General features: G+C 40.8%; 1 protein-coding gene across 1 annotated transcript; it reads left to right on the top strand.

Annotated features, from left to right (window-relative positions):
* Positions 1 to 6,730: 6,730 nt before the first annotated feature.
* Positions 6,731 to 16,756, top strand: LOC139159349 (vomeronasal type-2 receptor 26-like). Its single transcript, XM_070736669.1, has 4 exons — positions 6,731 to 6,888; positions 8,552 to 8,837; positions 15,302 to 15,428; positions 15,855 to 16,756. Exons 1-4 carry the CDS (start codon positions 6,731 to 6,733, stop codon positions 16,754 to 16,756), a joined length of 1,473 nt encoding a protein of 490 aa, XP_070592770.1.
* The last annotated feature ends 9,520 nt before the right edge of the window (positions 16,757 to 26,276 follow it).

The following is a 26,276-nucleotide window of genomic DNA, read 5'->3' as shown; positions in this document are numbered from 1 at the left end:
TCTCATGTGCAAAGGGTGATTCCGCTTATGCAAATGGAGCTTCATTTGCAAGCACAAGCACCCTCCACTCAAGCATCATCTACTCATGCGAGTGTGGCTTCGTGCATGAGTGCAATCACCATTCACATGAATAAATAGAGCTGTGTGCATGCACATGCCTCTGCCATTCATATGCCCCATTCTGCACCAGGCTGGGCTGCAAGGTTGGAATGTTTGCGGACCACTGACTTTGACAACCAGTCATGAGTAACACTTGTTAAACACAATCCCAAATTTGAATAGTTGTTGTATATGTGATTGCTAATAGAAGCCTACCTGTAGCTAACCATTATTATTCAGAAACCACATTGAAAGACAAAGATTGTTTTGAACAGCTAAATAGAAAATTCCACCAAGACATTATGTTATAATGCAAGTAACCAATAAAATTGAGCTGTACAAAAACATTGTTTCTAAAATCAGGAGTCCTCATTCTCCCCCCCCCTTTCTTTGCATTATTTATGGCATTGGAGGACCAGCACGCTGTAGGTGATCCACTTGGCTTCACTGAAATTCTTTGGCAGGTTTCGGGTAAAGAAAGTCACCACAAAACAGAACAAAAAAGCCTATATTGACCTTATCTCATTATTATGTTGACTTTTTCTAATGACTGTTTTCCATCAATCTCAATCCAGGAAGGTAGGTGGCTAATGAGCATTGAAAAGATCCTATTCAAACCCATATCAGGTCCAATCCTGTTTAACCTCCCAGGCTGTCATAGACCTCCATGTTTTGGGGGACCTACTTTGCTATTAATTTCCCAGGTTTTTTTCTCCCACAAAGTGCCCTCGAAGCCAGACATTTGTTTTGGAAATCTATATAGCCATTCCTGAATGTGGGAATCAGATCTTTGCTGTGATTAGTGCATGAGAAAATTCAGTGTTTCCCTACAGTTTTAATTGTCCTATCTGATAAAGAAATAATGGTTGTAATTCAGGGGTGAAATTCAAAAGTGTTCCCTACCAGTTCTGTGGGCGTGGCTTGCTGGGCATCACAGGGAAAGCATGCTAGATGTTGTAAAATGTTCCAAAACTTGCCTTACCCTCTCTCCGCCTTTCTCTTTAAATCTTGTGGCAGAGCGCTCAGCCTCCCCCCCCTCCAGAGTCACATGGTGGGCTGGCAGTGGAATGGGGAGCTTTAGACATTTGGACATTTAGAGGACATTTAAATGACCTTGGACATTTAGAGGAAAAAAACCTTTGTGGCCAGAAGATTTCCCTGTGCTTTCTTGGCTGCTCCACTCCCAGCAACTCCGGCACCTGGCTCCATCGGCAAAACGGTTCCATGCCCTGGTGGGTCCAGTCTACCCTTGCTGCCAGCGCTCGGGCCGTTGCAGTGCCCGAGCGCCATCAGTGACTTGAGTATAAGTTGAGGTCGGATTTTTCAGCACATTTTTGGTGCTGAAAAACTCGACATATGCTCAAATATATACGGTGTGTGTATGTGTGTATGTATGTATGTGTGTATCACATGTATTTGCTATATATATATATATTGCTATATATATATGTATCACATGTTTCATATATATGAAGGTCTTGGCATAATCGGGTTATGCTGGTGCTTTTGCCCTTGGGCTAGGGCGAACACAGTGAGACCTGACCTGACTTCCCTCTATAAATACTGGTGGGTGGGTGTGGAGTGCTGGCTCAGCAGCTGCAAGCTGTGTTGAAACTTCCTGGTGAGTCAGTGGGGTAGCACTTGGGGTCATTGATGTAATTGATGTATGCTGATTAGTTGATATTTGTGGATTGGGGGTGATATCCTGAGTAGTTGGAGCTTGCGGGCTACTTAGCTGTTTTGTAATGTGTGTCTGGGGTGTAACAATTTTTGTTTGGCTGTGAGTTTGTGGTCTGTTCATGTGTTTAAGGTACATGTCAGTTTGCTTTGTGTGCATGTCAGAGGGGGCTGCAACAGTTGGGGCCACTGTTGTAGTTTGGCTTCTGGGTGATGGTTGTATTTGGTCTGTAGGGTGGGTGTGGGTTTGGGTCTGGTGGAGGTGATTGCTGGTAATGTCCTGTGTTGTTCTGGGTCTGGTTTCAGTTTGTATGGCTGGGATATGTTTGTTAATGAGGGCTGGTTTCTAGATGTCCGGTACGCCGGAGGTATCATCACGCTTGTTCATATTGTGGAGGTGTTTTTCTATCTCAATGGCTTCCATGATTATTCTTTTGTTGTAGTGTTCTGTTTTGGAAATTAATTAAGTTCTGTCAAAATCAATTTCATGTCCTGTATTTATATCCTTTTCATTATCAGCAAAATATGTTACACACACACACACACACACACACACACACGCACGCACAAACATATTTTTTTTATTAATTTACACATCAAGTGGTATTGGAAGGTGCAATGGAGAGAGGTCTCAGGTGAACATTTAGGAGAAAAACACATACTTGTGCATCATATAGCATTCACCATGGGCTCAGGTCCTCAAATTATGTTTATCCCTTCACTTTTAGCCATTGTGGCATTGCACCCATATAGCATCATCTCTTGGTTCCCTACTTGGTACCTTATGCATGAGACAGCAAATGTTATCACATCAGGAGGAGGAGGCACAGTGGTTGGAATGCAGTATTTCAGGCTATTTCTGCTGCTTGTCAGCTGCCTGCAATTGGCAGTTCGATTCTTACAAGCTCAAGGTTGACTCAGCGTTCCATCCTTCGAGGTCAGCAAAATGAGGACCCAGATTTTGAGAAATATTTGGACTCTGTAAATTGCTTAGAGATGGCTATAACAGCCCTTTGAAGTGGTCTATAAGTATGCTATTGATATTGCTATCATGAAGAACTCAATAATAGACCCTTATTTCAGATTAATATCCCAGGGAATTTGGACTAGATCTTTTTTGTAACCACGAGGACTGATAGTCTTCTACACTTTGAAAGATACAAGACATTTAATATGAGGCTCCAATAAGTTGTTAAATGTGGCGGGACTGGGACATAGGCTTGTCCTCTGTCCTGTTGCTTCTTGACCTCTCAGCGGCTATCGATACCATTGACCATGGTATCCTTCTGTGCCAACTGGAGGGGCTGGGAGTGGGAGGCACTGTTCTCCAGTTGTTCTCCTCCTACCTCTCCAGTCGGTCGCAGTCGGTGTTAGTGAGGGGTCAGAGGTCGATCTCTAGGTCTCTCCCTTGTGGGGTGCCACAGGGGTCGGTCCTCTCCCCCCTGCTATTTAATATCTACATGAAACCGTTGGGTGAGATCATCCAAGGGCAAGGGGTGAGGTATCATCAATATGCGGATGATACCCAGTTGTACATCTCCACCCCATGTCCAGTCAACGAAGCAGTGGAAGTGATGTGCCGGTGCCTGGAGGTGGTTAAGGCCTGGATGGGTGTCAATGAACTCAAACTCAACCCAAACAAGACAGAGTGGGTGTGGGTCTTGCCTCCCAAGGACAATTCCATCTGTCCATCTATCACACTGGGAGGGGAATTATTGACCCTTTCAGAGAGGGTATGCAACTTGGGCATCCTCCTTGATCCACAGCTGACATTGGAACATCATCTTTTGGCTGTGGCGAGGAGGGCGTTTGCCCAGGTTTCCTTGGTGCACCAGTTGTGGCCCTATTTGGACAGGGAGTCATTGCTCACAGTCACTCATGCCTTCATCACCTCGAGGTTCGATTACTGCAATGCTCTCTACATGGGGCTACCTTTGAAGAGTGTTCTGAAACTCCAGATCGTGCAGAACGTGGCCGTGAGAGCCATCGTGGGGCTTCCCAGATTCGCCCACGTATCTACAACACTGCGTGGCCTGCATTGGCTGCCGATCAATTTCCGGTCTCAATTCAAAGTGTTGGTTATGACCTTTAAAGCCCTACATGGCATTGGACCAGAGTACCTCCGGAACCGCCTGCTCCTGCACGAATCCCAGCAACTGATAAGGTCCCACAGAGTTTATTTTATTTATTTATTTATTACTTAGATTTTTATGCCGCCCCTCTCCGAAGACTCGGGGCGGCTCACAACATGTAAAAAACAAATCATAAGCAATTAGACAAATTTAAAATTTAAATATTTAAAAAACCCCATATGCTAACAGTCACACACACAGACATACCATGCATAAATTAAACGTGCCCAGGGGGAGATGTTTCAGTTCCCCCATGCCTGACGGCAAAGGTGGGTTTTAAGGAGTTTGCGGAAGGCAGGAAGAGTAGGGGCAGTTCTAATCTCCGGGGGGAGTTGGTTCCAGAGAGTCGGTGCCGCCACAGAGAAGGCTCTTCCCCTGGGGCCCGCCAACCGACATTGTTTAGTTGACGGGACCCGGAGAAGGCCCACTCTGTGGGACCTAATCGGTCGCTGGGATTCGTGCGGCAGAAGGCGGTCTCGGAGATATTCTGGTCCGATGCCATGAAGGGCTTTAAAGGTCATAACCAACACTTTGAATTGTGACCGGAAATTGATCGGCAACCAATGCAGACTGCGGAGTGATGGTGAAACATGGGCATACCTAGGTAGGCCCATGACTGCTCTCGCAGCTGCATTTTGCACGATCTGAAGTTTCCGAACACTTTTCAAAGGTAGCCCCATGTAGAGAGCATTACAGTAGTCGAACCTCGAGGTGATGAGGGCATGAGTGACTGTGAGCAATGAGTCCCGGTCCAGATAGGGCCGCAACTGGTGCACCAGGCGAACCTGGGCAAACGCCCCCCTCGCCACAGCTGAGAGATGTTGTTCTAATGTGAGCTGTGGATCGAGGAGGATGCCCAAGTTGCGGACCCTCTCTGAGGGGGTCAATAATTCCCCCCCCAGGGTGATGGACGGACAGATGGGATTGTCCTTGGGAGGCAGAACCCACAGCCACTCCGTCTTATCCGGGTTGAGCTTGAGTCTGTTGACACCCATCCAGGCCCCAACAGCCTCCAGGCACCGGCACATCACTTCCACCGCTTCGTTGACTGGGCATGGGGTGGAGATGTAAAGCTGGGTATCATCCGCATATTGATGATACCTCACCCCATGTCCTTGGATGATCTCGCCCAGCGGTTTCATGTAGATGTTGAATAGTAGGGGGGAGAGGACCGACCCCTGAGGCACCCCACAAGGGAGAAACCTAGGAGTCGACCTCTGACCCCCCACTAACACCGACTGCGACTGGCCAGAGAGGTAGGAGGAGAACCACTGAAGGACAGTGCCTCCCACTCCCAACCCCTCCAGCCGGTGCAGAAGGATACCATGGTCGATGGTATCGAAAGCCGCTGAGAGGTCAAGGAGCACCAGGACAGAGGATAAACCCCTGTCCCGGGCCCGCCAGAGATCATCCATCAACGCGACCAAAGCGGTTTCCGTGCTGTAACCGGCCCTGAAACCCGACTGCTGGGGACCTAGATAATCGGCTTCTTCCAAGGACCGCTGGAGCTGGAGTGCCACCACCTTCTCGACAACCTTCCCCATAAAGGGAAGGTTGGAGACTGGACGATAGTTGTTAAGTACGGCTGGGTCCAGGGAGGGCTTCTTGAGGAGGGGGCGCACAAGCGCTTCTTTATAGAGTGATGGAAAAACTCCCCTCCCCAAGGAAGCGTTGGTAATCTCCTGGGCCCAGCTCCGTGTCACCTCCCTGCTGGCCGAAACCAACCAGGAGGGACACGGATCCAGTAAACAGGAGTTGGCATTCTCCGGGTCCCGTTGACTAAACAATGTCATCTGGTGGGCCCCAGAGGAAGAGCCTTCTCTGTGGCAGCCCCGGCCCTCTGGAATCAACTACCCCCGGAGATTAGAACTGCTCCCACCCTCCTCGTTTTCCGTAAACTACTCAAGACCCACCTATACCGCCAGACATGGGGGATTTGAGACATATTTCCCCCAGGCTCCTTATAATTTATGTTTGGTATGTATCTGCTGTTTGGTTTTTTAAACTACGATAAGGTTTTTAGTTATGTTTAATATTAGATTTGTGCCATTATAATATTGTTTTTATCATTGTTATGAGCTGCCCCAAGTCTTCGGAGAGGGGCAGCATACAAATCTAATAAATTGAATTGAATTGAAATAACCATTCTGAAGTATCTAACGTCCATTGAGAAAGATGGCCTCATCCACACCAGACAAAATAAGAAATAATTATAATGTTCCAGTGCCTAGTTTAAAAGCGTTGAACTATTTTTCCACATTATAATGTTTAGATTCTCAAGAATAAGTTTGGAGACAAAAAACAATCAAACTTTCCTGAAGTGTTTCTTTGTGGACTCTCAATTTAGCATTATTCTCTTGAGTCAAACAAAACTCTTCTCCAACTGCACACCTTTATCCTCATTCCCAATTCCCATTCTAATTATTAAAATAATCATAATTATTTATTCTCCTTTGAACAAAGTTTATGGGATTTCTATCACAACAATTAGTGGTCAATAAATGTGAGAACAAAAGGGATAGATAGCATGTGATAATCTGCTTTGTAACAGCCTCCTGTGGTGGGATCAGAATTTGGGTTATAGCTGGGCAAATACTGTTGCAGTCTGAAATTGCAGATAACACTTCCAGATCTGAGGCAACCTGAACTTTCTTCACTGCAATTGTGGTCTTTTGTGATCTCTGAGATTTAATTCTGTCATGAAAAAAAGATTATAGGAAGGATCTCCTGCAGAATACTGTATAAGTCAAATGTTGCTGCTGCTGCATATACAGCTCTTTCTGCTTTTGCTTCTGCTTCTGTCTCAAATTCCCTGTGCCAGTATGCTGATGAAATGTCCATTAAAGGTGATAATAGAAGAAAAGGAGTGGTTCCATTACTACAAGCCAGGAGACTACTGGATTACTGGAATAATGTCTAGACATGGAGCTGTATTGTACCAATTTTCATTCTCCAACCCTCCAACGCACGAACTGAAAAGGTAATAGTCAGCACGTCCAAGGATTCTTGTGATTGGTTTTACCTGCTCCAGTATCTTTTCTAGGAATGAGTTCATTTCTCCTATTCCTCACCTTGAGAAAGGCAAGTCATTATTGCTTCTCCCAATTTGCTTAGTGCATGCACGCTCCATCTACTGACCCCTTAAGTATAAAATAAGGGCCATGGAAGTCAATTTGTGATTGAAACTGTGAAAATTTGTAGTTGACACAACTGAATCAGGTAGAATATTCCACCATTTGACAACTCTATTACATATATTTTTTACAATCAGGTTTACAATAATTTACATGGCTTTTAAAGTGGTGGTTTGCATGTATATTATTGCAATTAAAACAGAAATATTTTACAAATAAAACATTACTATGTATAATTTTATATGTAAAGCTAGGTCTGACCTCAAGCGATGCAGTTCTAATTTATTCAAATTGAGAATTTCAAGCCTAGCAGCATAAGGATTTCTATTCAGTATTGAAGAGTGCAAGACATTTCTCATGAAGTACTTCTGAATCTGCTCAATTGTACTGATGTCAGATATATGGTGGGGATTCCAAACACTTGAACAATACTCTAAAACTGATCTAACATATGTTTTATAAGACCTAATTAGCAAAACAATGTTTCCAGGCAAAAAGCTTTGCAAAATTATGTGTACAACTCTTAAAACTATTTTAGCAATTAATATTATTATTATTATTATTATTATTATTATTATTATTATTATTAATTAGATTTGTATGGTGCCCCTCTCTGGAGACTCGGGGCAGCTCACAACAGCAAAACAGCACAAATCTAATAGTTAAACACAATTTAAAACCCTTAATATAAAAACAATCATACATTTCAAACAAACCATACATAAAACAGAAATGACGCAGGGGAATCAATTTCCCCATGCCTGATGACAGAGGTGGGTTTTAAGGAGTTTGTGAAAGGCAAGGAGGGTGGGGGCAATCCTAATCTCTGGGGGAGTTGATTCCAGAGGGTTGGGGCCACCACAGAGAAGGCTCTTCACCTGGGTCCTGCCAGGCGATATTGTTTCGTCGACGGGATCCGGAGAAGGCCAACTCTGTCGCTCGGATTCAGGCAGCAGAAGGCGGTCTTGGAGACATTCTGGTATGATGCCATGAAGGGCTTCATAGGTCATAACCAACACTTTGAATTGTGACCGGAAACTGATCGGCAACCAATGCAGACTGCGAAGTGTTTGTGTAACATGGCCATACCTGGGGAAGCCCATGATTGCTCTCGCAGCTGCATTCTGCATGATCTGAAGTTTTCGAACATTCTTCAAAGGTAGCCCCAATCCTGTTACAGTGACCAATGGAACATAAATTGTCAGAGGGAAGTACACTTAGGTCCTTAACAAAGTGAGGGTCATCTACTAGATCAATGCCATCTAGTTTATACTTGAAATTCTAATTACCTTTACCAATATGTAAGACAGAGCATTTATTAATCGACATTTGAACTGCCAAATAGATGACCATTCAGAGACAGTCATGATAACTTTGCAAAACAACAGAATTATATGTAGAATTGAATAATTTTACATCATCGGCAAAAAGAATGCAATTGCTTTTAAGTTGATCATATAAATGATTGATATAGAGGGGGAAAAGATGATAAAATTCCTTGTGTTGCAGTAAGATCACCTTCAACCACACTCTGCCCTTCTTGTTGGCTGTTCGTGAAATCAACCAGAATTCAGGGCTCTTACCCAACATCACCCTGGGCTACAACATCTATGAGAACTTTTTCAGTGCAAGAATGACATATGAGGCCATACTGGATGTGCTGTCTACAGGACAGGAGAATGTCCCAAACTACAGATGTGGAAGACAAAAGAACCTACTGGCGATTCTTGAAGAGATGGATTCTGAACTCTTTAATCATATATCTAATGTCTTGAGCATCTATAAAATTCCACAGGTAAAGCCAAGTAAAAGCCAAGTAAAATCAATTCTGTGCTGTAAATTGTTTTGATTTCACTAGAAGGCAGCATTTTTATATATTTCTCCAAATAAATTGAAAGTCAGAGTGTAAAGTTTAGAAGAGTTGAAATAAATTTAAATTCATAAAGCATATGTGTATGCCTGCTCATAGAACTTGTTGTTAAATCTGATGAAGCCCACCACCACACACACACAAACACATATATTCCTTTCATGGATCACAACCTTGTCATGGTACAGGGCTTGCCTAGTCTATTGAAACTGTGAGTTATGCTTGCAGGGCCACACAAGATGGACACATCATAGCAGAGAGATCTGACAAAACATGATCTACTGGAGAAAGAAATGGCGATCCACTCCAGTATCTTTGCCATGAAAACCCCATGGAGAGTAAGAAAAGGCAAAAAGATATGATGCTGGAAAATGAGCCTCTCAGATCTGAAGGTGTCCAATATGATACTGGGGAAGAGAAGAGGGTTAGTACTAGTAGTGCCAGAAGGAATTAATTGACAGGGCCAAAGCCGATAGAACAGTATAAAGCCTTACAATGCTTTCTAGAATTAACATAATCAATGATGTCCTTTCATCATGAGGGATAGGAATGCTAAAGTAGGAAGCCAAAAGATAACAGGAATAACAGACAAGTTTTGCCTTGGAATACAAAATTATGCAGGACACGGGCTGGTAGAATTTTGTCAAGAGTATACAATGGTTATTGCAAACACTCTTTTCCAACAATCCAAGATATGATTCTAGATTAGGTTAGAATAGAATTTTTTATTGGCCAAGTGTGATTGGACACACAAGGAATTTGTCTTGGTACTTATGCTCTCAGTGTACATAAAGGAAAAGATACATTCATCAAGAATCATAAGGTACAACACTTAATGATAATCCAAGTACAAATAATCAATAAAATCATTTTAGGAACCAATCAAGGAAAATCGTAAGGATACAAGCAACAAAGTTACAGTCATACAATCATTAGTGGGAGGAGATGGCTGATTGGAACAATGAGAAGATCAATAGTAGTGCAGTAAATAGTTTGTCGATGTTGAGGGAATTATAAGTTTAGCAGAGTGATGGCATTTGGGGAAAATAGTTCTAGTATCTAGATGTTCTGGTGTGCAGTGCTCTATAGTGTTGTTTTGAGGGTAGAAGTTGAAACAATTTATGTCAATGATCTGTAAATATTTTCAAAGCCCTCTTTTTGACTCATACAGTATAGAGATCCTCAACAGAAGACAGGTTGGTAGCAATTGTTTGTCCGTGTCTGTCTTGTTGGGTTGCAGAACCGAATGAGACAGTTATAGAGGTGACAGACTCAATAATTCCTCTGTAGAACTGAATCAGCAACTTTTTGGGAATTTTGAGCTTTATGAGTTGGCAGAGAAAAAACCTTCTTTTTTGATGAATTTTTTCGTGTTAGGTGTCCATTTTAGATCTTGCAATGTGGCATAAGCTAGAAATATGTAGGAACTCTACATATAGACCTCACCAGATGAGCCACAGAGAAATTGGATTAACTATGTGCTCTACAGCCAAAGATGGGGAAGCTCTATACAGTCAGTAGTAACAAGACCAGGAGCTTACTATGGCTCAGATCATGAGCTTCTCATTGCAAAATTTAGGCTTAAATTGAAGAAAGTAGAGAAAAACACTAGGCCAGTCAAGTAGGAACTAAATCATATCCCTTGAAAATATGCAGTAGATGTGACAAATGGATTTAAGGAATTAGATCTGATAGACAGAATACCTGAGGAATTACAACATTGTACAAGAGGTAACAACTGAAACCATCGCAAAGAAAGAAAGCAAAATGGTGGTCTGAGGGAGCTTTACAAATAGTTGAGGAAATAGCAATAGCATTTACAGTGGTACCTCGGTTTTTGACCATAATTTGTTCTGGAAATGTTGCTGAGAACCGATTTGGTTGAGAACCGAAACAATTTAAGATAAATTCCCCTCCTCAGTTGTCTCTCCCTCTAACTTGCCTGCTTCTGTCCCCAGCTCTCTCTCTCTCTCTCTGTGTAGCTTGCCGGCTTCTGTCTTCAGCTCTCTCGCTTGCCTGCTCCTGTCCTTGTTTCTCTCTCTCTCTCTCTCTCTCTCTCTGTAGCTTGCCGGCTTCTGTCTTCAGCTCTCTCACTCGCTCGCTTCTATCCCTGTCTCTCTCTCTGTGTGCAGCTTGCCGGCTTCTGTCTTCAGACCTCTCCAGTGTTTGACTTCCAAATGTTTGTTTGGATTTCAAGGCAAAAGTTTCTCAAATTTCCTAGTCCTTTACTCAGAGCAGCTTACAACAAGTTAGCAATAGCATTTTTAACAGAGCCGGCATATTGCCCCCACAATCCGGGTCCTCATTTTACCCACTTCGGAAAGATGGAAGGCTGAGTCAAACTTGAGCCGGTGATGAGATTTGAACTGCTGACCTGCAGATCTACAGTCAGCTTCAGTGGCCTGCAGTACAGCACTGTACCTGCTGCACCACCCCGGCTCTCTTTTCTCCTTGTTTAGTTTCCATCCTTTGCTTCTTATTCTAACCTCACTCTACCCAGTGCGTCACCTTGTCTCATCATTTAGACTTATATACTGCTTCATAGTCCTTTAACAGCCTTCTTTAAGTAATTTACAGAATCAGCATATTGCCCCCAACAATCTGGGGCCTGATTTTACCCACCTTGGAAGAATGGTGATTTGAACTGTTAAACTACAGCTAGCATTTGCTGAAGTAGCCTGCAGAGAAAGAGAAATGTACACTGAGTTGAATGCAGAATTCCAGAGAATAGCTAGAAGAGATAAGAATGCCTTCTTAAATGAACAGTGCAAAAAACATACAGGAAAATAATTAGATCTGATAGAGCAGAATACTTGAAGAATTATGGATGGAGGTTCACAATATTGTACAAGAGGTAGAAACTAAAATCACCCCCCCCCCTAAAAAAAAGAAATGCAAGAAAGCAAAATGGCTGTCTATGGAAGCTTTACAAATAGCTGAGAAAAGAAGGGAAGTGAAATGCAAGGGAGAAAGAGAAATATATACCCAATTGAATGCAGAATTCCAGAGAATGGCTACAAAAGATAAGAATGCCTTCTTAAATGAACAGTGCAAAAAATAGAAGAAAACAATAGAATAGAGAGGACCAGAAATCTCTTCAAGAAAATCGGAGATAAGAAACAAATGTTTCATGCAAGGATGGGCATGATAAAGGACTAAAATGGCAGGGACCTAACAGACAGAGGAGAGATTAGGAAGAGGTGGCAAAATTACATGGAGGAACTATAGAACAAGAGGCTTAACATACCTGATAGCTATTATGGGGTGGTAATTGCCAAGAGGATAAGATTAATTTATTTTCCAAAGCACCAGATGGATGAAAACTAATAAAGGAAGGAAGCAATCTAGGATTAAGGCTTTGAGGTCAATTAAATATTGAAACATCTTTCCTTCAGACATTGTGAGTGCTTCATCACTGAGTTTTTTAAAGAAGAGAATGGAGTCAGTCACTTGTCTGAAATGATCTTGGGTTTCCTGCTTGAGCAAGGGGTTGGACTAGGGCAGGGATGTCACTTGATTTCATTGAGGACCACCCATGAACATCACCCAGAGATAATTCAGAGCTCCCTGATTTTAAAGGGAGCATAAAAGAAAACATGACAGAAAATCAAAGGAACTAGCAAAATTCATGTAGTTATCATTTGGAACTTCTCTCACAGGGGGGAAAGGTCCTCAAATTTACCACATGACTTTTAGCACCAAAACTGAAAAAAACTCCCAATGCCTTCTCTTTTATCTTAGATCAACTATAGTGTCATCAACCAGATGGCTGTGCAAAATCATCATTTCCCTTTTTCATATCGGATGACCCCAAACCAAGAACCTCCTTACTCAGCAATTGTCAAGCTGCTCCTGCATTTCCAATGGACGTGGATCGGCTTACTTTTTAAGGACAATGAAAAAGGAGAAAAATTTAAAAGACGCTTGGAAGTTCTTGCCCTAAAAAATGGGATTTGCATTGTTCTCTCAGGAACTGTTCCAGAAGCAAATATAAAGTCAAATGCCGGAGACACTCTTATGCAAGAAAAAAGAGAAATGTTCCTTTCTCTTATCAAGAGTCAAATAAAAATTATAGTATGTCAACTAGATTATCAGGCCTTAGGAATATTAGCAGTAATAATACAAATGTTTGATAAGACTAATGAACCCATTGTGGGAAGAGTTTGGCTTGCAACAACTTTGACAGCTGAAAGTATAAATATGTTTAACCATTTGGTTGATCTCCAAAATAAATATGCTTTGTTTTCCTTCCTGATCCAGACAAAGAGAAGGAATCAGTATTATGACTTTAATTCTTATGCATCTATGATCCTATTGTATGGAAAGGAAGCATTCCAATGTTCTTATCCAAGTCCTGTGTTATCTAAGAAAGTTTGGGAAAAATGCAGGGAAAAAGAGAACTGGGAATTTCCATCCCATGATGTGATTGTAAGAATCCTCTCTCAGGATTCCTCCAGTTTTTTTGAAATAATTCAAATTGTGGCCTGGGTCTTCAGTGCTGCCTCTTCCTCCCAACGGAGTAAGCGGAAAAGTCAGGTTGGAGACCATCAACCACTACAGATTGTTCGGTCATGGCAGGTAATCTGTATTCTTTGAGGTTGCATTGATTCTCCCCATCCTAATGGTGCTGGTGTTATCTATTCCATGCCTTCAAGAATGTGAGATAAAGATATGAAAAAGAGCAGTAAATTCCAGGAGAAAGACTGAGAAAAAGCTTCACATGAAAGTTGTTTCAGACTGTAGTGGTGATTCGAAGAGGTTGAATTATTCAGAGTACCTCCACTCCAGAATAATAGCAAGAAAAACTCAAAAGGCACAAATTGTAATGTTTCTTTCTGTTTTTTATGCAGCTTCATAGGTTCCTGAGGAACTTCCAACACCACAATATTTCAAGAGATGGGATTTCTTTTGATGAAAATGGAGTTCCTGTTTCTGACTTTGATATCATGCACTGGACAACAGTTTGGAACAAATCATATGTGGGGGTGAAAATTGGGAGTGTAGAAAGACAAGGCTCCTCAGAAGTCAAGATATTTGTCAATCAAAGTGCCATCCAATGGCCAACTTTATTTAACAAAGTAATTAAGACTGCTTGCAATTTGCTCTTCTTTTTGTCTCCATATGTGGAATTTTGCTGCTCAGAAATTTCTTTCTTTCTTTATTTTATTTTTCAAATTTATCAGCCAATCCACTCCAGACGGACAATAAGAAATAATTCTTATGGAGGCAAATTGGGATAATTTCCCCAAAAAAAGAACTTAAGGCCTCATTATTTGATTAGATATCATTTTACCTTAAAGGTTTTACAATATTATATCATACACTGAAAACTGCTGCCTTGTACTGTGGGATTTGCTGTCTACATTATTAAACTGGAATGTGTTGCTGTAATTTATAGTTAATTAAATTATCTTGTTTTCACTAAGGATAAAACGAGAATATCTGTGGAGAGTCTCAGTCCTCCAGGTCATGGTTGTGCCAAAACTATTTTTTCTAAAGTACCTGGACTTTATTTACCCTTGAAGATGTTTTATTTCTCATCCAAGAAGCTTCCTCAGTTCTGACTGAATGGCGGAGGATGGAAAGATTTGGAACTGCCAATAAGACTGTATTGTAAACAGGATATAGATTTAGCAATTGCAGGAAGGTCTCAAATTCATTTGTACTATTCAGGTGACCCTGAGGGCACAGATAAATTCCAAGTGGCTTTAACAACTTTCAGAAAGATTGCTAATGACCAGATGACTGCAACAAATATAAATCCTTGCATATTTTGCCATTCAGTCAGAACAGTAGAATCTTCTAGAATAAGAAGCAAAACATCTTCGGGGGGGGGGGGGGGAGATCAGTGGTCTTTTGAGAAAGCAAATTTGGAAGAAAATCCAGAATATATATATATATATATATATATATATATATATATATATATATATATATATATATTTATTTATGAAAGGATTTGGGAAGGGAAATGAGGGCAGCTAAAAAAGGAATTTGCATATGATGATACAATGATCAGTTATTGGAGAGAAAGACAGGGACTCAAAAGAAAGCAAGATGTTGGAGGTTTCTTTCATAAAGTAAAGTTAAAGAAAAAAAAAGTTATAGCATTCTAATATGCCCTACGGAGAAACACCTTTTGCAATGGAACTACTTTCTTTTGGAAAAAGAAACAAGGCAACGAATCTTTTTTGGGATCTATAATGGAGATTGATAGAGAAAGAGAATGACTTTTCATTTGCTCCTTGCAAGCAGAGTAATTAAAGTTCATGCCACTACTCCTTGACTCATTTTGCTCAATGTGTTCCTTAGCTTCTGGAAGACAGTTGATTTCAGTAAATCCTTCTAATTCACATGTTGCCCTGATTAATCTTTCTTTTTATGTTTAGATGGTGCCTTATTCTAGATGTACAGAAAGTTGCTCCCCAGGTTATGCCAAGCTTGTGAGACAGGGAGCCCCAGTTTGCTGCTACGACTGTTCTCTGTGTGTGGAAGGAACATTCTCTGTACAGGAAGGTAGATTAGGTAGCTCCAAAAACCAACAAAATATCAGGATAAAAAATTTATTCTCTATTAATTTTTGACCGTATCAAGCAGCAAGAAAAAAATGACATTACTTGAAGGCATCCACAAACCTTTCAAAGATTGGGCACTATCACCAAATTTTGTATGATGATGTGAGCATTAAAAGATTGCAGCTTTCTATTGAGTTGTTAATTTCTTGCTTGGTTTTGGGAAAGAGGATATGTTTAGAGAGCTGATAAGTGCAGTCCTCTTCAGCCTTTAAAAAGTGTATTCATTGTTTTAACTTATGCTGTGTCATATAGATGTCTCAGGGCAGAAATATCATATTATTCTTTAAAAATGAAGAAATTGATTTCTGATGCAGATATTATGCTCCTACAGCTGAAAAAACACATATTTGCTAACAATTTTTTTCAGATGCAGTTCATTGTGAAAAGTGTCCCTATCATCAATATTCCAATAAAAAGCGAGATCGCTGTGTCCCCAAAAGGATAAGTTTCTTATCCTATGAAGAATTGTTGGGATTCATCCTAGTTTTCTTTGCCATTGATTTATCCGTAGCAACTGCCTTTATTCTGGGAATCTTCATTAAATACAGAGACACTCCCATAGTCAAAGCCAACAACTGTGAACTCACTTACATCCTCCTGATTTCACTCCTGCTTTCATTCTTGACCTCACTTCTATTCATCGGTCGCCCCGTGAAATTGACCTGTCTCCTTCGACAAACCATTTTCAGTATTGTTTTCTCAGTTGCTCGGTCTTCCCTGCTGGCTAAAACTGTAATGGTGGTGGTGCCCTTTCTGGCTACAAAACCAGGCAGCAGCATGAGGAAATGGCTGGGGAAGAGTCTGGCCAACTTTATTGTTTTTACCTGCTCTGGTATTCAAGTAGGCATCTGCATGATATGGCTGGGAATCTTTCCCCCATTCCCAGATTCTGATTTTCGTTCCCAACCAGAACATATCCTGCTCCAGTGTAACGAAGGCTCTGTCACCATGTTCTACTCTGCTCTTGGCTACATGGGTTTTTTGGCTGCCATATGTTTCTTGGTGGCATTTCTGGCTCGAAATCTGCCAGGGGCCTTTAATGAAACCAAATTTATCACCTTCAGCATGTTGGTATTTTGTAGTGTTTGGATCTCCTTTGTTCCCGCATATCTGAGTACCAAGGGGAAATACATGGTGTCCGTGCAGATCTTCTCCATCCTGGCCTCCTGCCTTGGTTTACTGGGCTGCATCTTTATTCCCAAGTGCTACATTATTATTCTGAGGCCTGCTATGAACACCAAAGAACATCTAATGCCAAAACAACATTAAGGTTCTTTATGTTGGTGTCCATTTTTGTATGGTTTACATGTACTATAAAATCACATACTTTGCAGTAATGATTTATCTGTTGTAATGTATCTTTCTTCACTCCATGTGTGTTTTGAATTATAATTGAATAGTAAAGTTTCTAAAACAATTCCAATTGTTTAAATTAATCGTATCCTTCCATTGTCACCATTTGAATTCATGTTAAATCATAGCCGGGGTCGTACTGCAGGTAGAGTGATGTACTGCAAGCCAATGAAGCTGACTGTAGATCTGTTGGTCAGTGCTTCAAATCTCATCGCCAGCTCAAGGTTGACTCAGTCTTCAGTCCTTGCAAGGTGGGTAAAGTGGGGACCTGAATTGTGGAGGCAATATGCTCTCTCTCTTCTGGCCAAAAGAGTGCCCACTGCAGAAAAACAGGGTCCCAGCCAGGAGAAAAGAGCAATCTGCTTTGGCTCTGCCTCCTTCACTCAGCTCCCACTGCCCCTTTACTTTAAAATGCTCTGCTGCCTGAGTGGAGGCAGAGAGCCATACTTTCTGCAGGAGAGAGAGACACCTTATTTGTCTGCAGCCTCTCGGGGCTGGAGTCAAAAGAAGGGGGGCAACAAGGGCTTTGTGACCAAGTATTGGTGGTGAGGATGGCTAGAGTGAAGGCAGGAGTTAGGAGCTGCTCATCCTCCCAGCAAGGGTGGGAAAGTTTGACAGTAGCCATGCAAGCCCATCCCTGGTACAAAGCTGAAGGGATCCGATCTGGTGGCCTTCGGGTTCATTTTCTGCCTTACAAATCCCAGTAAGGGTATGGCTAGCTGATGAGGCCAGAAAACATGTGATACACACACACACACACACACACTTTTCATTATCCACAAAATATGTTACACACACACACACATAATTTATTTATTAATTTATACTCCATCAAGTGGTTTTGGAGGATGCAATGGAGAGAGGTCTCAGATGCACACAGGAGAAAAATGCAGACTTGTACATCATATAGAATTGGCCATCGGCTCACTCAAATTATGTTTATCCTTTCACTTTTAGCCATTGTGGCATTGTACCCATATAGCATCATCTCTTGGTTGCCTACTTGATACATTATGTAACGGACAGCACATCAGACGGAGGAGGCACAGTGGTTAGAAAGGAGTATTGCAGGCTATTTCTGCTGCTTGTCAGCTGCCTGCAATTGGCAGTTTGATTCTTACCGGCTCAAGGTTGACTCAGACTTTCATCTTTCGATGTCAGTAAAATGAGGACCCAGATTTTTTGAGAAATATTTGGACTCTGTAAATTGCTTAGAGATGGCTATAAAAGCCCTTTGAAGTGGTATATAATTCTGCTATTGCTATTGCTATCATGAAGAACTCAATAATGGGCCATTATTTCAGATTAATGCCCCAGGGAATTTTGACTAGATCTTCTTTGTAACCATGAAGGCTGATAGTCTTCTACATTTTGAAAGATACAAGACATTTAACATGAGGCTCCAGTAGGTTGTCAAATATGGAGTTGGAGTTAATCATTCTGAAATATCTAACCTCCATTGTGTAAGATGGCCTCATCCACACCAGGGAAAATAAGGAGGAATTATAATGTCCCACTGCCTAGTTCAAGAGTGTTGAACTGTTTTTCTACTTTGTAATCTTTAGATTCTCAAGAATAAGTTTGGAAACCAAAAACAATCAAACTTACCTGAATTGTTTCATTCTCAAGTCTAAAATTAGGATTATTCTCCTGAGTCAAACAAAACTTTTCTCAAATGGCACACATTATGGCTATGCTCATTCCCAATTCCCCTTTCAATTATTAAAATAGTCATGATTATTTATTCTCCTTGGAACAAGGTTTATGGGATTTCTATCACAACAATTAGGGGTCAATCAATATGAGAACAAAAGGGATAGACAGCATGTGATAATTGGCTTGGAAAAAGCCTCTAGTTGTGGGATGAGAGTTTGAGGTAAAGCTGGCAAATACAATTGCACTCTGAAATTGCAGATAGTTCTTCCAAATCTGAGGCAAACTAAACTTTCTTCACTGCAATTGTGGTCTTCTGTTATCTCTGAAATCTAATTCTATGCTGAAAAAAGAACTATAGGAAGGATCTCCTGCAGAATACTGTATAAGTCAAATGTTGCTGCTGCTGCATACACATCTCTTTCTGCTTCTGCTTCTGTCTCAAATTCCCTGTGCCAGTACACTGATGAAATGTCCATTAAAGGTGATAATAGAAGAAAAGGAGTGGTTCCATTACTACAAACCAGGAGACTACTGGATTACTGGAATAATGGCTAAAAATGTAGCTCTATTGTACCAATTTTCATTCTCCAAACCTCCAACCCACGAACTGAAAAGGTAATAGTCAGCATGTCCAAGGATTCTGGTGATTGATTTTACCTGCTCCAGTATCTTTCCCATGATTGATTGATTGATTGATTGATTGATTGATTGAGATGAAAGGGACCTTGCAGGTCATCAAGTCCAAACCCCTGTTCAAGCAGGAAACTGCACACCTCCCCAGGCAGATGGTAGTCCAATCTCCTCTTGAATATGTCGAGAGTTGAGGCATTCACAACCTCCAATGGCAGGTTATTCCATTGGTTGATTGCTCTGACTTCCAGGAAGTTCTTCCTTATATCCAGGTTGAACCTCTCCTTGGTCAGCTTTCATCCATTGTTCCTCATCTGGCCCATTGGTGCCCTGGAATATAGTTTGACCCCTCCTCTTTGTGGCAACCCCTCAAGTACCTGTATACTGCTATCATGTCCCCCCTGGCCCTTCTCTTCACTAGACTATCCATTCCCATTTCCTGCAACCTCTCTTCGTATGTCTTGATTTCTAGTGTCCTTATCTTTTCTGTATCTTTTCTTTTTAAGTGCGGTGACAAGAACTGAATGCAATACTCCAGGTGAGGTCAGGCTAGGGCATTATAGAATGGTATTAATACCTTCTTAGTCTTGGAGTGTAACCCCCTGTTGATGCAGCTTAAGATTGTGTTGGCTTTTTTAGCCACTGCTGGACATTGCTGACTCATATTTAGTTGGTTATCCACCAAGACTCCAAGATCTCTTTCATAGTCACTACTGCTAAATGAGGTTCCTCCCAGTCTGTATGCATATCTAGGTTTGTTTGTTTGTTTACCTAGGTGAAGGACTATACTTTTCTCATTTCATTTCTCCTATTCCTCACCTTGAGAAAGGCAAGTCATTATTGCTTCTCCCAATTTGCTTTAGAGAAATGACTGTTGGGGAACCTGATGATTTTATAAAACTTGAGGTTCTGTAAGATAACAAAAAGCATGGACAAAGAATTCTCCATGGATAAGGGAGGCATAGGCAAGTCAGTGTGCATATTGGGTAACAAACTTTGTCTCTGATTGGCTAAATAAGTGTATAAGTTTCTAGCTACACTCTTCTCAGGCGTGGCTTCTTCCTTGAATGGTTGTTGCCTATATGTTATTGGAATCACTATACATACCCACTATACATACTATATATACCCAGCTCTTCTTTGTATAAATAAAAGCTGTTTATTTTCCAAGCTTCTTCTTGGCTCTCATTCTGACATTCTGGTGACTCAAATGCATTTTTTGACCTTAAAATGTAGCACATTAATTTTTAGCCACAGAGGATCACATAAGCATAATTAACTGTAGAATATAAGACAATAACTGTAGAGCAATGAATATTCTGCAGTAAAATCTAGGTCTAAAAAAGTCTTGTTGAAGAGATATCCATCTTCAGATATCTCTAACTAATCTAGCACTTGAATCCAGCTGTTAGTCATCTCTAGAGTGGTATAAAAGGAAGAAATCATATAATATAATAACAATGTACACAATATACACTTTGTATCATCCCTTATTAACATTCTGGAGGCATGTGAAAATACAAATCTTCTACCAAACAATGCGCTAGGATGTGGGTTGCAAGCTATGAGCCAATCCAGTCTGGTGTCTGGGGGTAGTAAGGGTATAATTTTAATGACATGTTATGGATTTTTTAGAGTTAATATGAGTGTTATATTAGCAAATTACTGCTTTGGTTTGAGTAAAAGAAGGTGTGGAAGTTTCTTACCATTGTAACTTAGAAACATAGAAGACTGACGGCAGAAAAAGACCTCATGATCCATCTAGTCTGCCCTTATACTATTTCCTGTATTTTTATTTTAGGATGGATATGTGTTTTTAAAATTCAGTTACTGTGGATTTACCAACCACATCTGCTGGAAGTTTGTTCCAAGGATCTACTACTCTTTCAGTAAAATAATATTTTCTCATGTTGCTTTTGATCTTTCCCCCAACTAACTTCAGATTGTGTCCCCTTGTTCTTGTGTTCACTTTCCTATTAAAAAGACTTCCCTCCTGAACCTTATTTAACCCTTTAACATATTTAAATGTTTCGATCATGTTCCCCCTTTTCCTTCTGTCCTCCAGACTATACAGATTGAGTTCATTAAGTCTTTCCTGATATAGTATTCCAAATGTGGTCTCATCAGCGCTCTATATAGCAGGATCACAATCTCCCTCTTCCTGCTTGTTATACCTCTAGCTATGCAGCCAAGCATCCTACTTGCTTTTCCTACCACCGGACCACACTGCTCACACATTTTGAGACTGTCAGAAATCACTACCCCTAAATCCTTCTCTTCTGAAGTTTTTGCTAACACAGAACTGCCAATACAATACTCAGATTGAGGATTCCTTTTCCCCAAGTGCATTATTTTACATTTGGAAACATTAAACTGCAGTTTCCATTGCTTTGACCATTTATCTAGTAAAGTTAAATAATTTACCATATTACAGACGCCTCCAGGAATATCAACCCTATTGCACACTTTAGAGTCATCGGCAAATAGGCAAACCTTCCCTACCAAACCTTCCCCTATGTCACTCATAAACATATGAAAAAGAATAGGACCCAGAACAGACCCTTGTGGCACTCCGCTTGTAACCTGTCTCTGCTCAGAATACTCACCATTCACAATAACTCTCTGTTGTCTACTCTTCAGCCAACTGCAAATCCACTGAACTATCCAGGAATTAAGTCCAATCTTCACTAAATTATCCATCAGCTCTTTATGTGGAACCATATCAAAGGCTTTACTGAAGTCCAGATAAGCAATATCCACGGCACCACCTTCATCCAACACCTTTGTGACATAGTCAAAGAAATCAATGAGATTAGTCTGACATGATTTGCCTTCAGTAAAGCTATGCTGATTTGGGTCCAATAAATTATTGTTTTTTAGGTGCTGATTTATCCTCTTTTTGAGTAGAGTCTCCATCATTTTAACTATAACTGATGTCAAACTAACTGGCCTGTAGTTACCAGCTTGTTCTCTGCTGCCCTTCTTCTGGATAGGCACAACATTGGCCATTCTCCAATCCTCAGGAACATCTCCTGTTAACAGGGATTGGTTGAACAAATCAGTCAGGGGGGTAGCAATGACAAATCTGAGTTCTTTCAGAACTCTGGGGTGGATTCCATCTGGACCCATTGTCTTATTTATCTTTAATCGTTCAAGTTCTTCTAAGACATCGACTTCTAAGATCACTGGAGCTGAATCCGTACAGCTGGAAGCAATGCTATATCCATCTATAATATTATATTGTAAGGTGTCTTTTGAGAAAACTGAACAGAAATAGCTATTGAAATGGCCAGCGATCTCCTTAGTCTCATCAATGCATGTATTATTCCCGGTACTAAGCTTCGTGATGCTGCAGTTTTTCTTCTTCCTATCACTAATATATCTGAAGAAGGTTTTATCCCCCTTCTTTACAGATTTGGCAATTTCTTCCTCTTTTGAGGCTTTAGCAACATATATTATCTGTTTCGCCTCCTTCTGTCTCATTTTATACACCTCTCTATCAGCTATACTTCCAGACTCTTTATACCTCCTATAGGCAGCCTTTTTTGCATTGACTATAGCCCTTACATCATTGCTAAACCATAGCAGTTTCTTCTTCCTTTTACCTTTAGTTATTTGCCTTACATACAGTCCAGTGGCTTTTAAGATGGCCTTTTTTAATACAGTTCACTGGGTGCTCGCTCCTGCCATTTTATCTCTCCCCTTTAATTCATTATTTAAATATTCCCCCATTGCTTTAAAATTTGTTTTTCTGAAATCCAATACTTTGGTTGCAGTATAGGATTGCTCACAATCGGTGTTTACATCAAACCACAAACATAGATGGTCACTGCAACCTAAATTTTCTCCCACCTTAATCTCTGAAACCCAATTCCCATTCGTAAAAACTAAATCTAGAATATTCTCCCCTCTAGTTGGTGTCTTAACCAGCTGTGCCAGAGCTACTCCTGTAAAGGCCTCTACTATATTCTTACTTTTGCATGTAAGGACACTGGGGATATTCCAGTCAACATCAGGCATGTTGAAATCACCCATAACCACAATATCTCCCTTTGCTGCCATTTGGGTAATTTCATCCACCATCTTGTTGTCATATTCATCAGATTGCCCTGGAGGCCTATTGATCACTCCAATTCTAATGACAGAACCTTCTTTATTTTGCATGCAAACCCAGAGAGTCTCCAGATCTTTACATGTATTTTGAATTAGTGTTGCTTTTAGACCTTCCTTAACATAAATGGCTACTCCACCTCCCCTTCTCTCTAGTCTATCCTTCCTATACAATGTATATCCTGGTATTTATTTATTTATTTTATTTATTACTTGGATTTGTATGCCGCCCCTCTCCGAAGACTCGGGGCGGCTCACAACATGTAAAAAGACAAATCATAAGTAATCAACAATTTAAAATTTTAAAGATTTAAAAAACCCCACAAACTAACAGACTCACACACAAGCATACCATATATAAATTCAACGTGCCCAGGGGGGGGGATGTTTCAATTCCCCCATGCCTGACGGCAAAGGTGGGTTTTAAGAAGTTTACGGAAGGCAGGAAGAGTAGGGGCAGTTCTAATCTCCGGGGGGAGTTGGTTCCAGAGGGCCGGTGCCGCCACAGAGAAGGCTCTTCCCCTGGGGCCCGCCAACCGACATTGCTTAGTTGACGGGACCCAGAGAAGGCCCACTCTGTGGGACCTAATTGGTCGCTGGGATTCGTGTGGCAGGAGGCGGTCTCGGAGATATTCTGGTCCAGTGCCATGAAGGCATGGATATTTCCCATTCATTAGAATCCTTAAACCATGTCTCAGTTATGGCAACCAGATCCAAATTATCTCTAGATATTACGGCAATTAACTCACAGAGCTTGTTGCTCAAGCTTCGAGCATTCGTGCACATTACCCGAAGAACATTATTTTCATTATTAGTTTGCCCCTTATCATCAACAACTACATCTATTCTATTTACAGCTCCCTTTTCATAAGCTTCCAGAAACTGATTTATCCTCATCGGTCGGGGACAGAAATCATCTACATCAGTTTAAATGGCTGTCCAAAAATGTTTCAAACTCCTCACCGAGCACCTGGATACCTCTGTATGATGGATGCAAACTATCCTTCTTAAACAACTGCCTATTAGACCACCTACTGACATCATGATTTACATAGCCAAAACCTTCAGCTTTACACCACTGCCTTAACCACACATTAAACTCTCTGATACAAGTTGTTTTATCCTCCTGGCCACAAGCCGGTAACACCTCTGAGAAAGTCACTGAATCAGTTATTCTGCCCAGCTCCATGCTTAGACATTGGAAATCTCTTTACTACATTAACATTTCTCTGGGACAAATCATTTGTGTCAAGATGCACCACCACATCAAGATGCACCACTCACAGCCTTGACAATATTTGTAATCCGCCTCCTGTCCCTGCTGGCAGTGGCCCTTGGGAGACACTTCATCAGCTTTACCACATCCTTACTCTGTCCAAAATCAACACCTATAACAGTCGAGTCACCCACAAGAAAATGTGTCCTCTTTTTATTTTTACTAACTTTTCCCTTTCTGGCTATTGAACTATAAGAATAATTTTCTCAATTTTTACTTCTAAGTCATAATTGGAGAAAATGATAAGTAAAATCAGTTTTTGTGATTTTGATAGGATTCCTTTGATCCTGTCATTACAGATTACAAGCTGTTTCATTGGTTGATTGCTTTCATTTGGCATAACAAGCTTGCTATCTCTATCTGACATTTCTTTCGGCAAGAAGCTCCTAACTCCTAGTTTTTTAAGCTCTAATTAGCAACATAATGTTTCCAGGAAAAAAAAGCTTTGCAAAATTATGTTTACAACTCTTAATACTATTTTAGCAATGCTGTTACAGTGAGCCATAAATCTTCAGAGAGAAGTACACCTAGGTCCTTAACAAAGTGAGGGTCATCTACTAGATCAATGGCTTATACTTGAAATTCTGATTATGTTTATCAATATGTAAGACAGAGCATTTATTAATCAAAATTTGAACTGCCAAATAGATGACCACTCAGACACATAGTCGTAATCACTATGCAAAAGAACAGAATTATCTGTACAATTGAATAATTTTACATCAACGGCAAAAAAAAATGCAATTGCTTTTAAGTTGATCATATAAATCATTGATATAGAGGGGAAAAGGATGATGAAATTTTTTATGTTGCAGTAAGAACACCTTGAACTACATTCTGCCCTTCTTGTTGGCTGTTCATGAGGTCAACCAGAATTCAATGCTCTTACCCAACATCACCCTGGGCTACAACATCTTTGAGAACTTTTTCAGTGCAAGATTGACATATGAGGCTATGCTGGATGTGCTGTCTACAGGCCAGGAGAATATCCCAAACTATAGATGTGGAAGACAAAAGAACCTGCTGGTGATTCTTGAAGAGATGGATTCTGAACTCTTTGATCATATATCTAATATCTTGAGCATCTATAAAATTCCACAGGTATAAAGTCAAGTAAAATTAATTATGTGTTGTAAATTGTTTTGATTTGACTAGAAGGCAGCATTTGTATATATTTCTCCAAATAAATTGAAAGTCAGAGTGTAAAGATTAGAAGAGTTGAAATATATTTTAATTCACAAAGAATGTGTGTATGCCAACTCACAGAACTTGTTGTTAAATCGGATGAAGCCCACTATCATACACACACACAAACACACATGTATATGCATATGAATTGTGTATGTGAGTGTATATACATATATCCCTTTCATGGAAATACAGTGGCCCCTCATGATACAAACTTAATTGGTTCCAGGAGGAGGTTCGTAAGGTGAAAAGTTCGTAAGATGAAACAATGTTTCCCATAGGAATCAATGTAAAAGCAAATAATGCGTGCAAATCCTTCAGGAAAATCCCAAACTTTAGAAGGGAGGCGAACAGAGGGCAGGGAGGAGCAGCTAAAGGGGGCGGGTGGAAGAAGCAAGGCTAGGCTGAAGGGTGAGTGGGAAGGAAGAAAGGCAAGGGGGGCGCCCTTCCCTTTTCTTTCTTCAAAAGACACCGTTTCAAGCTGCCCCTCCTTTTTCTTTCTTAAAAAGACACAGTTTTAGTGCTTTTGCAAGCATGCAAAATGTTTACTCATCTAAGCTACCCCTCCCTTTTCTT

Source organism: Erythrolamprus reginae, chromosome 2 (genome assembly GCF_031021105.1).
Source record: "Erythrolamprus reginae isolate rEryReg1 chromosome 2, rEryReg1.hap1, whole genome shotgun sequence".
Lineage (NCBI taxonomy): Eukaryota > Metazoa > Chordata > Lepidosauria > Squamata > Dipsadidae > Erythrolamprus > Erythrolamprus reginae.
Note: the sequence above shows the minus strand (reverse complement) of the source record. Positions and strands in the feature narration are given on the sequence as shown.

Bases quoted from the DNA above. Each gene is read 5' to 3' on its own strand.
- LOC139159349 (XM_070736669.1), top strand. From the start codon at position 6,731: ATGCTGATGAAATGTCCATTAAAGGTGATAATAGAAGAAAAGGAGTGG. The intron at 6,889-8,551 runs GTAATAGTCAGC...CTTGTGTTGCAG, and splicing joins CCAACGCACGAACTGAAAAG to TAAGATCACCTTCAACCACA. The intron at 15,429-15,854 runs GTAGATTAGGTA...AATTTTTTTCAG, and splicing joins AACATTCTCTGTACAGGAAG to ATGCAGTTCATTGTGAAAAG.